The following is an 11,870-nucleotide window of genomic DNA, read 5'->3' as shown; positions in this document are numbered from 1 at the left end:
TTGATATCGGCGAAAAACTAGTAAAATTTCCATTAAAAAAATCTTAATTCTCATTTTTCAATCGACTTTTTAATTAATTAATTCATATTGTTAAAAATTTGAAAAAACTCGCTGATGGAGAACATTCTAATTGACGCGGATTAATTAAAATTTTTCGCTGGTGAATTTCATTAGTTTCCACCTTAATCTAGCGAAAGAAGTATGAGAATATTCTGCTGATGTTATTAAAATTCAAGAGACGTGAGTGAAGTTTTCGAATGAAAAATACCGCAGTCCCCCTGGGATTGTTTCCATGGCTACGTGAAATATATACAAAAGTATAACCTGAGGTAATTCCCGTGGACTGACACTAATTCAGGAATTTTCGACAATGAAAAGTGACAGTGCGTAAGTGACAACAACGGAAAATACCGATAAGTTGATTGCGAGGATATTTTCCGAGTTTTCAGGGGGAGTATGAGGGATGCGGCAGTGAAAATATCGATAGATGAGGAGAGAAGGAAAAAAAATGATGCGGAGGACACGCGCGAGCGTTCCATCATTATTATTGGAAGTAAAGGAGTTGTGAGTTCATTGAAGAGTGGAATAACTAACAATTTAGGGCTGGGTGGATGTAATTGTTGGTCATAAAATTTTCTTGGTGAAAAGGATACAGTAAATATCCCAGTAACTGCCACTGTCCCGGTTTCTGCCACCCTCGGCGAATTTCAATTAATAGAACGTCGAAAAACGTTCAATGGAAAATATTCTATAGAAAAAATCAATCTTATTCTGTTGAGATTTGTGTCTATAGAAATCTTTACAATAAATTTTTCTCATTTTTGCTTCCGAATGGATGCATTAGGGGTGGGTGGGGTAAAACGGCAACTAGACTTTTTTTAATTATTCATAACTCAGGAACAAATTGATCAATTGAGCTCAGTTTAGGCTCGTCACAAAGGGAAAGAATTGTTTTTTGTATTGGAACAAAAATTATTCAATTTTATCAACATGTCAACTCCTCATCAACATTTTTAAAAAAGTCCAAAGTGTCCGTTTTACCCCAACCTCCCCTATAATCGTTCAAATTTAAGTTTTGGATTTTTTGTGTTAGGGGAGGTTGGGGTAAAATGGACACTTGACTTTTTTAAAAACGTTAATGACAGCGTGAAATGTTGATGAAATTCAATAATTTTTCTTTCACTGCAACGAACATTTCTTTCCCTTTGTAATGGGCCTAAACTGAGCTCAATTGATAAATTTGTCTCTGAGTTATGAGTAATTTAAAAAAAGTCCAAAGTGCCCATTTTACCCCATCCTCCCCTACATCGACCCATTGTGATCTAAAAAGTTCGAAAATGCAATTTTTAGACCGTGTCCGTACGTATGTGTGTGGTAAAGTTTTTCGTCAATTGTTCGCTAATGAATGGATGGAATTCATTCTTTTTTTTCAAATGTAGGTATTGTTAAGCCCTATCGATCGCCATTAATTAAAATTTAATTCATCGATTAGTTGTTTTAATTTTTTAATTTTTTCGAAAATCGGTTGTCCCACGATAACTAAAAAAATGTTCTGAATTGATTGAATAATGGCTTAAAAATCTGTTTACATGTCCCTTTGACCGAGTTCGAAGATGAAGGCGATAGCAATAATCGTTACTTTGATTTATTCGAAAATTTTCAAAAATTTTGTATTTTTTGAAAATCAGAATTTTGGTGATATCTTTGAATATCATGCTTCAAACGAATTCAATCATAGCTTAAAATGTTTGTTTTAATGGCATTAAGTCGAAGTTAAAAGATGATTACGATAGCTATATTGGCTAATTTGATTTTTATGATGATTGTTGAAAATTTTGAATTTTTCATGAATTTCCCTGAAAGTGAGCATTCTGATGGTCCCTTCAAATCTGGTTTCAAATTCATTCAAATATGTGTCAATAAAATTTTTCTATTAACATTTTATTGAAGAACTGAGGGAAGAAATAGAACTGAAAAAAAGACAATCGGTTGTATAGAAGAAAAGGGATAATAAAAATAATGATGCTGATAACATTCAGTAAAAGAAAATCTTATCCAATTTAATAAAATGAAATAAACAGTTAATTATACTTGATAAAAGGAAATGATGTGCAAAATAACCATTCGGAAGCATATTGCTAAATTATTAGCAAAAATAACAATATTATATACAATACAAGAGCAATGTCCCACTTGTTTTGTTTGAGTTTTTGAATCAGAGCTGATTTATTCTAAGTAATTTCTGTAAAACAATATCTCAATAGGATAAGTTGTAGAGAACTATCAAGTTCTATTAGTTTATTTCTATTGAATTTTCCATGTTTTTCAAACGTCATCCCTCAAAATTATTTATTCCAACTGCTCGACCGAATGAACTTCTTCCATTCGGAATAAAAAAAATATTTTAACTGACGAATGGATTATCCCAGGGGAAAACAACGATGGTCTACAGATTTCTGGAGAAGGATGAGACTCCTAAGCCGACACTCGCTATGGATTACTCATTCGGAAGAAAAGCTGGCAAAAGTTTGGTCAGTTCAACTAATTAACGTCGAAATTTTCATTAAATTTATCGAGACGGGAAATCGAACTAATTTCATTTAAGGATATCCAAGTATTTTACAGTTTGGTACAGACCACACTATAGATTCAACCATTTTCATTCAACAAATTTGTCAATTAAATTGTTTGAGAAAAATTTGAAAAAATCATGAATATTGAGTATTATTGAAATTACATTTTGCATAGAATTATTTGTTTTAACATTCCTTGATTACAAATAAATAATTAAAATTGTTTAAACTTCCGGAAACCTAATTATTTTAAGCATGAACTAGATTTCTGATGAAATTCAGAATATGAATAAATTTGTTACAATTCCGAACAAATAAATTGGTGGGAAATTGATTGTTTATAAATTATTAGTAGAAAACACTCATAATTTGCAAAAATTGCACTTGTTAACTCATTTTATCAATCTTTATCCAAAAGTGAATTCCCATTTTTATTAAAATTTTTCAAAGGTTTTCTAACGGTTCAATACCGAGATTCAAATTGAGATCTGCAAAGTTTAGATAATAAAATCATTGCAAAATGTCCGGAAACTTAGGGTCAAATGGGGCTTAAGTGGAAGCTCGATTTTCGACTATCATCGTTGCCAGGAAAGAATAATCTTGGATCTGAGTGGTGGGGGACGTTGCGTCGGAGCAAATGTCTAGAGAGTGGGGGTACCCAGTCACGACCATTTTTTTCTGGCCAGGACTATACAAAAGTAGAAAAGTATTTCACTGGAGAAAAAATAGCTAAAGTCCTTGGATATCCTTAACTGGAGAGACAGCCAAATTTCTGTTTAAAGTCTCACTGTGGCAACCTTATTTACTCTAAAACTCCAAAAATCACGACGAAAAGACTTTTTCATCACGCTGTGACGAAAAGTGAAATTTTCGGCACGCTCCGCGTGCCTAAAAGTCCAATTTCCGCCACATTGTGATGAAAAATATTGTTCGTAACTCGTGCAAAAATGTTTTTTAGCTCATGCGATTATATCACTGGCCTTCGGCTCGTGATATAAACCTCCCACTCGCCAAAAAACACTTTTTTGCACTCGTTACGAAATATACTATTTCGCCACGGCGGGCGGAAAGGACACACTTTCCTCCCGCTTCGCGAACCGGAATTACGGAAAAGATACGTAATTTTTATTGAATATTTCTCTCCGTCCAGCGAATTCATTGGATTTTTCCACGAAATTTTTTCGATTGTGACTTTCCGAAAAATATTGTCATTCCCCCCCTACTGACTTTATTTTTGGATTTTCCATAAGAAAAGATGCGAGACGTAGTTCACATGTGGGAAGTTGGTCACCTAGCATCCTCCCTAATCTCAGCTGCAATGACTGGCGCTTCGTTGACACACTCGGTCCATCACACGACCCTCATGGTGATCCTTGACCTGGCATCACCAGATGTTCTATGGTCAACCCTGGAGGAGAGTTTGGCAGCTGCTCGGAGCGCTATGAAAATGAGTTTCACTGATGAAATTATCGAGGAAATGAAGCAACGGAGAATTAACGATTTCCGCAAGTGTACGGAGAAGCGGATTGATCCGTTTCCGATGAAACTCTGCATTGTGGGGGGAAAGTACGATGAGTTTAAGGATTATGACTTGGGAAAGAAGCAGATGATTGGGAAAACTCTCAGGGCAGTTGCCTGTAATCTTGGGGCTGATCTTCAGTATTATTCGTCCAAGGACAGTGGACTTGTTAGGAAGATGAAGGATTTACTTAGTTGGCATGGATTTAGTAATCATCCGCTGTAAGTACTTGAGCAGAATACGAAACTTGTACGGTTTTTACTTCCGAATGGAAGCATTGTAATCGTTCAAATTTAAGTTTCGGATTTTTTATGTTATATCGACTTATTATCCTATTTTACTAAAGATGAAAGAAACGTGAAGTTGTTTTATACACGGAGAGAAATATTCAATAAAAATTACGTATCTTTTCCGTAATTCCGGAGCGAAATGTGGTTGTAGGAAATTTTACGGAACTGTCACGGAATTTTTTCGGAGCGTTCCGTAATTTGTATCTGAATCTCCGGTGAAAAATTACGATACCATCACTTAAATTTTCTAAGTCCATTCCGTAATCGGTGAGTGAAGTCAGAGTTCCGTAATTTTTACTGAACATTTCTCTCCGTGTATCGAAATATCTCGAAACTGCCTGACCGCTAATCCTTAATTCTGAATTCAATATGTGACACGAAGTTATTCACAAAAAAAAACACGCGGTATTTTCAAATTCTTCAGTGACGTAATTTCAAATTCTTCAGTGGTAATTTTTTTTCACGTCATATATGTATATATATAATATATATATATTTCACATGTATATATATTATCGGTGAAATTAATAAATTCTGTCCTTTTATGGAGACCGATTATTTTAAAAAATTGAAGATAATTAATTGAAAATGAAAAATTCTTTATAGATTCTTTTACTCTACCTCGCTATTCACTTCAATCATTAGTCGTACTCTCTTTGATTCATTATCAATATTTATAAGGTATTCATGAGAAAATGAAATTTAATGATTTCCATTTCTTCATTTCAACAAATGAATAGATCAGCGCGCGCATAGATCTTGTAATTCAAAAATTCCGAACATACAATTTTCAGACCGTGTTCGTACGTATGTGTGCATGAATGTATGTGTGTGGTAAAGTTTTTCTTCAATTGTTCCCTGATGAATGAATGGAATTGAATCTTTTTTTCTCCAAATGTACACTGAGAGAAAAACGACAAAGTTCTCAAACAATTCTTACTTGTGCCAGAGAAAATAGTTTTTTGAAAATGATCAAAAAAGGATTTTTTGTGCTAAACATGCAAAGAGTGCGCCGGAATGAACAATTTTTGTCGGAAAAAGATTTAGTATAAAGGGATAGTAGTTTTTCGTTTCGGCTGTCTAATAATCAAAAAAATGACGAAAAATGAACCCTTAAATGAAACAATAATAATGATATGATAACAATCTTGGAACTTAGGGGCAAAATATTTGTTGATAAATTTTCCTCTATATGAGATATTTTCATCCTGAAAAGGCACCGTCTGGCGTGAATTATTCGCCTCTTCAGCCAAATATTTCGTTGCTGTCAAAAGCAGAACAATTATTCCTGTTTGAGAGTTTCAAATTCGAACCAAACAAATTCTTTTTTGGCAATTTTCATCTACCGATTTTGTTAGCCCAAACAAAACTTGCTTGGGAACGTGTTTGTTTTTCTCTCGGTGTAGGTGTTGCGCCCTATCGATCGCCATTAATTAAAATTTAATTCATCGATTAGTTTTTTTAATTTTTGAATTTTTTGGAAAATTGGTTGTTCCACGACAGCTAAAAAAATGTTCTAAATTGATTAAATGATGGCTTAAAAAATTTGTTTGGATGTCCCTTTGACCGAAATCGCAGATAAAGGCGATAGCAATAATCATTATTTTGATTTATTCGAAAACTTTCAAAAATTTTGGATTTTTTATGCAAAAACAACTATACTACATATAATACAAGAGCAATTTCCCACTTGTTTTTTTCAGTTTTCAATTCAAGCTGCGGCTTTAAGGCCCGCGTGTATTATCTTTCGAACGTGATCTTGACTGTTTGTTGTTATTTTGATGTTCTTCAATTGCCATTCAATTTTACATAGCCCTGGAGTTTCCGATAATTATGATCATACAGCCAAAAAAAACGTTGAAAAAAATACTGAATATTTTCAAATAGCGTCTTTTAATAATATTGGGAAATAAACCCAATAAACCCAATGATCGAATATTCCGGACATTTTACAATGATTTTATAATCATATTTAAATTTTGCAAGTGTTATGCTGATCATGCCTCGCCGTGTTATGCCCCAGCGTTGCCGAATCCACTCTACACTTCCCGAGCGCGTTTAGCGAGTTCCCAACAACGTCGCGCAACAGGCAATTTCACTTAACACGGGAAAAAATTGTTCACCTGTTGTAAATAATTTTTTTTCTCCCAGAATTAAGGATACAATATTGAAAAAAAAATACTAGAATTTTCCAGATACTTCAATTGACGAATTCAATTTTTTTCAAATTTTTCCGGTCAACCAGTCGATGGCGAGGTGAATAAAACAACGTGTTGCAGCAATTCCCTCGCATGGTGACCAGTCTAGGGTTAATTGATCAAAGGTTTTCATCAATGTCGAGCGGTTTTTACGCGCGGGTGTAAAAAGGAGATTTTGTTAACGGGTTAGGGTTCTAAATCGTGGTCTTATGTAGATTTTACATCGGGGAAGTGATCTTATATATGGGGGGGAGAGGGAGGGGGGTGCTTTGAGAATTCATGACCAAAAAAATTCTTTTTTAAATATACAAAGTACGAAGGGAACGAACTCGTCAGTCCGACAGTACAGAATATTTTATTTCTCGTCTTTACCGGAATCGCAAGACAATAGTAGGTAATACGAAGAATACACCGGCCTGTTTACTCTACCGCGTGCGTAGTAGCAGAGTGGGGAAAACGCTCTAACAGAGAAGAAAAATATGAGGGGAAGTTGAACACTAACCAACATGCCACTAACCAGAGGCTACTGCAGTTAATTTTTTTTTCTTAAATTGTTTATAGGGGATATGTAACACAATATGTAGAATCGTTTTCCGTCAATAACTCATTTTCGGAAAAAACGACGTATCACCCTTTACCGCTTCGTTACTGAGATCATTTAAATTTATTATTATTAGTATTCAGTTTCGTTTTGCAAAGGTACTAATGTGGAGAATTTCATTCTCTAATTACACAGATTTCAAATAATTTTTGCCTCAAAACCATCCTCTTTTCATTGATCAATTTCCTTGATTTTTTCTCTAAAATCAATTTTTTTTCTATATTTTATCGGGATGCGGGTTATAAATTGCAGATTCTAGAATCTAGAAAAAACAATATATCATTCCCATTTTTTTTTCTCTGTATTTATGATTTTTTTCCGCGAATCGAATTCTCATAAAAAGAACGATTGAACTCTCCGTAAAATTTAGTTTTTCAATTTTCAATATCTTTGACTGTGAACCCTCAAGGCACAACCCCCCTCCCCGCCTCAATTTTTCAGTACAAATTCGCTATCTCCCTTAGTTTTAGAGATATCTTTGAAAAACTCATCGACGAGCTAAGTACACTACGGGAGGGCTGTACATCCAGAATTTAGTGCAACCTCCTCCCCTCCCTATACACCTCCCACACAAAGATCCCCTCATGTCAAACCACCTCCCCATTGACGAAGCCCCATAGACTCAAATCGGTCTGAATCAGACCGAAAAGTCGACGTGAATCAGACCGAAAAATCGACTTGAATCAGACCGAAAAATTGACCAAAATCAAGTCACTATTTACTACCTGAAACAGGCAGAATTTCGACGTGAATGACTCCGTTTTTCGGTCTGTTTCAAACCTATTTTTCGGTTTGATTCAAGCCGATTTTTCGGTTTGATTCAAACCGATTCTTCGACTTGATTTAAACCGACGTCGGCTTGACCTGTTTCTACTTGAAATAAACCACTTTTCGACTTATATCAGAGCTGGTATTCGGATTGACGTAGTCCGAGTTACTCGGTTTGAGTCAAACCGAAAATCGGTCAGAATCCAACCAACGTCGACTTGAATCAGTACTTTTTTTCGTTGGGTGTACAACTTGGGAATATTTTTTTATTTTTCAATGGGAAAATGATGATAATTATTGAAAACATAATTTATTGATGAAACGAGATTTCTTATCGATCAACTTTGATCTTGATCATGAGCTTGATAAAGTTAAATTGGGGATCTATTTCAGGAAAGGGATTTGTAGTGATTTAGATAAGGCCCTGTTGATTCCGGCGGGAACTGACTCATTCACGGCGATAGACTTGAAATACCCAGCGGCATATTCAACCTCGGTCTTGGAGACAATAAAACAGGGATATCTCGCCGAATTCCCTCCGAGCGAGAGAGACGACGAGATCGACCTTGAGGATCCAGCTAACGATCCCAACTTCAATGAAGCAGTAATCGATCGGCTGAGGTCGCAAAGAGAAGAGGTAAACAATTATGAGAGAAAGGTCAATCAAATCACAAAAAAGATGAACAGACGCACGAAAAAATTTCATGGAAAAACGTAGTGAATTCTACAGGAAATTCTATTGTCCCTTGTGACCCTCGTAACCCTAGTGACTCTTTTTTGCTTCCGAATGGAAATTTTGTAATCGGGCGCGCACGAAAAAATTTAATAGAAAAACCTATTGAATTCGTTAGCAAATTCTATTGAATTTCTATCAAACTTTCTATTAGTTTTTGGCTGATTCTACTGACATGTTCAGTAGAAAACAGTTAATAGAATAAGTCAACAGAATTCGATTTTTCTATATAACTTATGCTTTTCATATATTTTCTATAGAATTTGCTCGACTCATATTTTCTAAGTTTTTTTCATTCTATTTTTATTTTCTTCTCATCAAGAAAATCAAACGAAAAAATTTTGAAAATTTGAGTCGAGAAAATTCTACAGAAAATATCTCAATAGAATAAGTTGTATAGAAAAATTGAACTCTATTGACTTTTTCTACTGAATATTTTCTATTGAGCATTTCAATAGAATCGGCCAAAAACTAATAGAACAGTTCAATAGAAATTTAATAGAATTTTCTAACGAATTCGATAGGTTTTCTATTAAATTTTTTCGCCCGTGGGATTTTTTTCGATTCCTTAATTTTGGGCGGAAATAGATAGAAATGATGCTCGTAAAAATGTTGAGATTTGTAAATATTGTCTACTGAATTTTTAATAACTTCGACTGTTTTTATCATTTCAGGAAATCGCCGTGAATCTCCGAGATATGATGGAAGGTCGCTCACCGAAAATAATCATACCCGAGCCGTATTAACATCAATTGATTCATAATTCGTTAATAATAAAAGCAATCAACACTGTTAGAAAACATTTTTTTATCGAATTCGCTAGGCATTTCTATGATTTTTTTCGCCATTGTCACCTCCTATAATATAACATAATAAATGAATAATATTCTCAGGTTTCTTCACTTCATTTTTTCCTTTCCCCGTTAAAAATAAACAATACAAAGAAAATAAAAAATAGCGCGCACTTGTTGTCTGTTTAGTGAAAATTACGAAACCTCTTGAAACGATTTTTTCTTTGAGCTTCAAAAATCTCTGGCACCCACGAGCACTAGAAGAATTATCCGCCGAGAGTTTTCTGGAACGTGCAAAAAATTCAGCAGAAATTCCTGGCAAATTCATTATTGAATTCCACTGCAAATTTTCTTCATATGAGAAATGAAGGCAGAATAATAATGCGGAGAAACCATAAAAGAATATGTCCAAGAATTTTTATAGACAAATCAATACCTACAGGCCTCTCGCCATAAAATAGCCTCCAAAGTCTATCGAAAAGACTGCGAGATTTTCAATAAAAATCGTCAACGCGCGAAACAATTTCCAATAGAATTTTTCATTACACTGTGTGTAAAGTGACATTTTACGCACGCTCCGCGAGGGGGCGGGGTGTGATTGCGAATTGAGAATTCGCAACGAAAAAAATTGAATCTGTGAGTTTTTCAAGAATATCTCCAAAACTAACGGAGATAGCGAATTTTTATTGAAAAATTGGGGGGTAAGGGGGTGTGCACTGAGAATTCACAACCAAAAAAATTGAGTCGGAACGTTTTTCAAAGATATCTCCGAAACTACTGGAGATGGCAAATTTTTACTGAAAAATTGGCAGGGGAAGGGTTGTACATGGAGAATTCAATAAAACTTCCCTCCGCCCCCACTCCCCGCCCCGAATTTTCAGTAAAAATTCGCTATCTCCCTTAGTTTCGGAGATATTTTTGAAAAACTAATCGACTTAATTTTTTTGTAGCGAAGCTACTTATATTTATTTCACATTATTTCAATCTATTGTATTCGAGCTCACCTTAGCAGCCGAATACCTTATTCCGTCACCTCGCGACTATTCGTAATAATTCGGACATCCTCGATCGGAGGATTAATACCATTGTCGCGGGAGCACACTCTCGTTCCAGCTCTCATGGTGTAAATCAAAGTTTCGTTTGCTCTGAATAAATTCTAATACGATATATAATAATTCCGAGTGTTATCTTACAAAACCCTTCGATCCTTACCGAATGTCCAACATTTTTTGGTTGTGAATTCTCAATTCGCAACCCCTCCCCCCCGTCAAAACTTGAAGAAATTTTCTAAATTTTAGAAAATATTTTTCTTAAAATTAAGTATATTTTGGTTTAAAATTAATCCCCATTTTGATCATTACTTTTAAACAATATTTGTCTAAGACTTGGAAAAAATTTTCAATGCCATTTTTCCCAAATTTCTTATTTTCTAGAGCGAAGAATTTCGATTAATTTTCTAATGTTGGTAATTATTGAGGGAGTCCCTTAATAACTAACATGATTATCTCCTAGAGTAATATAATTAACATAATTGAAACCTAATGAGAATTGCCTGGAGATGACTCGCTCGAATGGAGAAATACTGTGTTGAAAAAATAAATACTTCTCTCAAGCAAATGGATATTTGGCAAAAATACTTATATATAAGTGTAAGTCAAGCATGGCAGAATAGATTGCAAAAGAAAAACATTGCAATAGAATTAGTGATACCGCGAGAGACTTTACGAGACATCACGAGACAATACCTTGGAGGGATTATCTCGGTCTCAATAAACAGAAATTTTTGGTCCCGTCTCAGTCTCGAAATACGCAGTATCGACTCCTCTCGTGATCACTCCAAGTCAATTTATCTCATCTCGGTTTTCAGTTTTTCGCGTTTTTTATATGTAGAAAACTGAGACGAGACAAACCGAGACAAAAACCGAGATTTGAAATTAAAAAACCCGAAAAACTTGAGACCAAGATGAGATAAATTGACTCGGAGTCATGAAGAGAGGAGTTCCCGAGTCGAATATCCGGACCTTATTCCCCCCTATTACCTCCTCGAGTCGAATATCTGGACCTTATTCTTCCCTATTACCTCCTCGAGTCGTATATCTGGACCTTATACCCCCCTATTACCGCCTTGAGATATATTTCCCTCCTTTGTTCATCCTATACATCCTGAATAACTCCTTATATGATCCTGCCTCATCCTAAAGGCGGAAAAACTCTTCTCAACTGATACTTTTTTCCCCCTTCTCCTCCTGTCGAATGAAAAGGAATCATATATCCCCTGAATTAACCCTGATAGCCAGGATGATTGAGTAGCTCACTATTTTGTTTATTTCTGTTTGCGGTGAAAATCAGTGAAATTCTCACCCTTATTTTTGACTGTCGTTTCTGACCGTTATTTTT

General features: G+C 35.0%; 1 protein-coding gene across 1 annotated transcript; it reads left to right on the top strand.

Moving 5' to 3' along the window:
- Nucleotides 1–334: 334 nt before the first annotated feature.
- On the top strand, nucleotides 335–9,496 carry LOC107041488 (cytoplasmic dynein 2 light intermediate chain 1). The gene is made up of 6 exons (XM_015262073.1): nucleotides 335–387; nucleotides 450–564; nucleotides 2,430–2,531; nucleotides 3,829–4,313; nucleotides 8,343–8,586; nucleotides 9,357–9,496. Exons 1-6 carry the CDS (start codon nucleotides 371–373, stop codon nucleotides 9,426–9,428), a joined length of 1,035 nt encoding a protein of 344 aa, XP_015117559.1. The 5' UTR covers nucleotides 335–370; the 3' UTR covers nucleotides 9,429–9,496.
- Nucleotides 9,497–11,870: the final 2,374 nt, after the last annotated feature.

Source organism: Diachasma alloeum, unplaced genomic scaffold, assembly GCF_001412515.2.
Source record: "Diachasma alloeum isolate Michigan unplaced genomic scaffold, Dall2.0 Dall_scaffold_00366, whole genome shotgun sequence".
NCBI classification, from domain to species: domain Eukaryota; kingdom Metazoa; phylum Arthropoda; class Insecta; order Hymenoptera; family Braconidae; genus Diachasma; species Diachasma alloeum.
The sequence above is the reverse complement of the archived record's forward strand: the minus strand, read 5'-3'. Positions and strand labels throughout refer to the sequence as shown.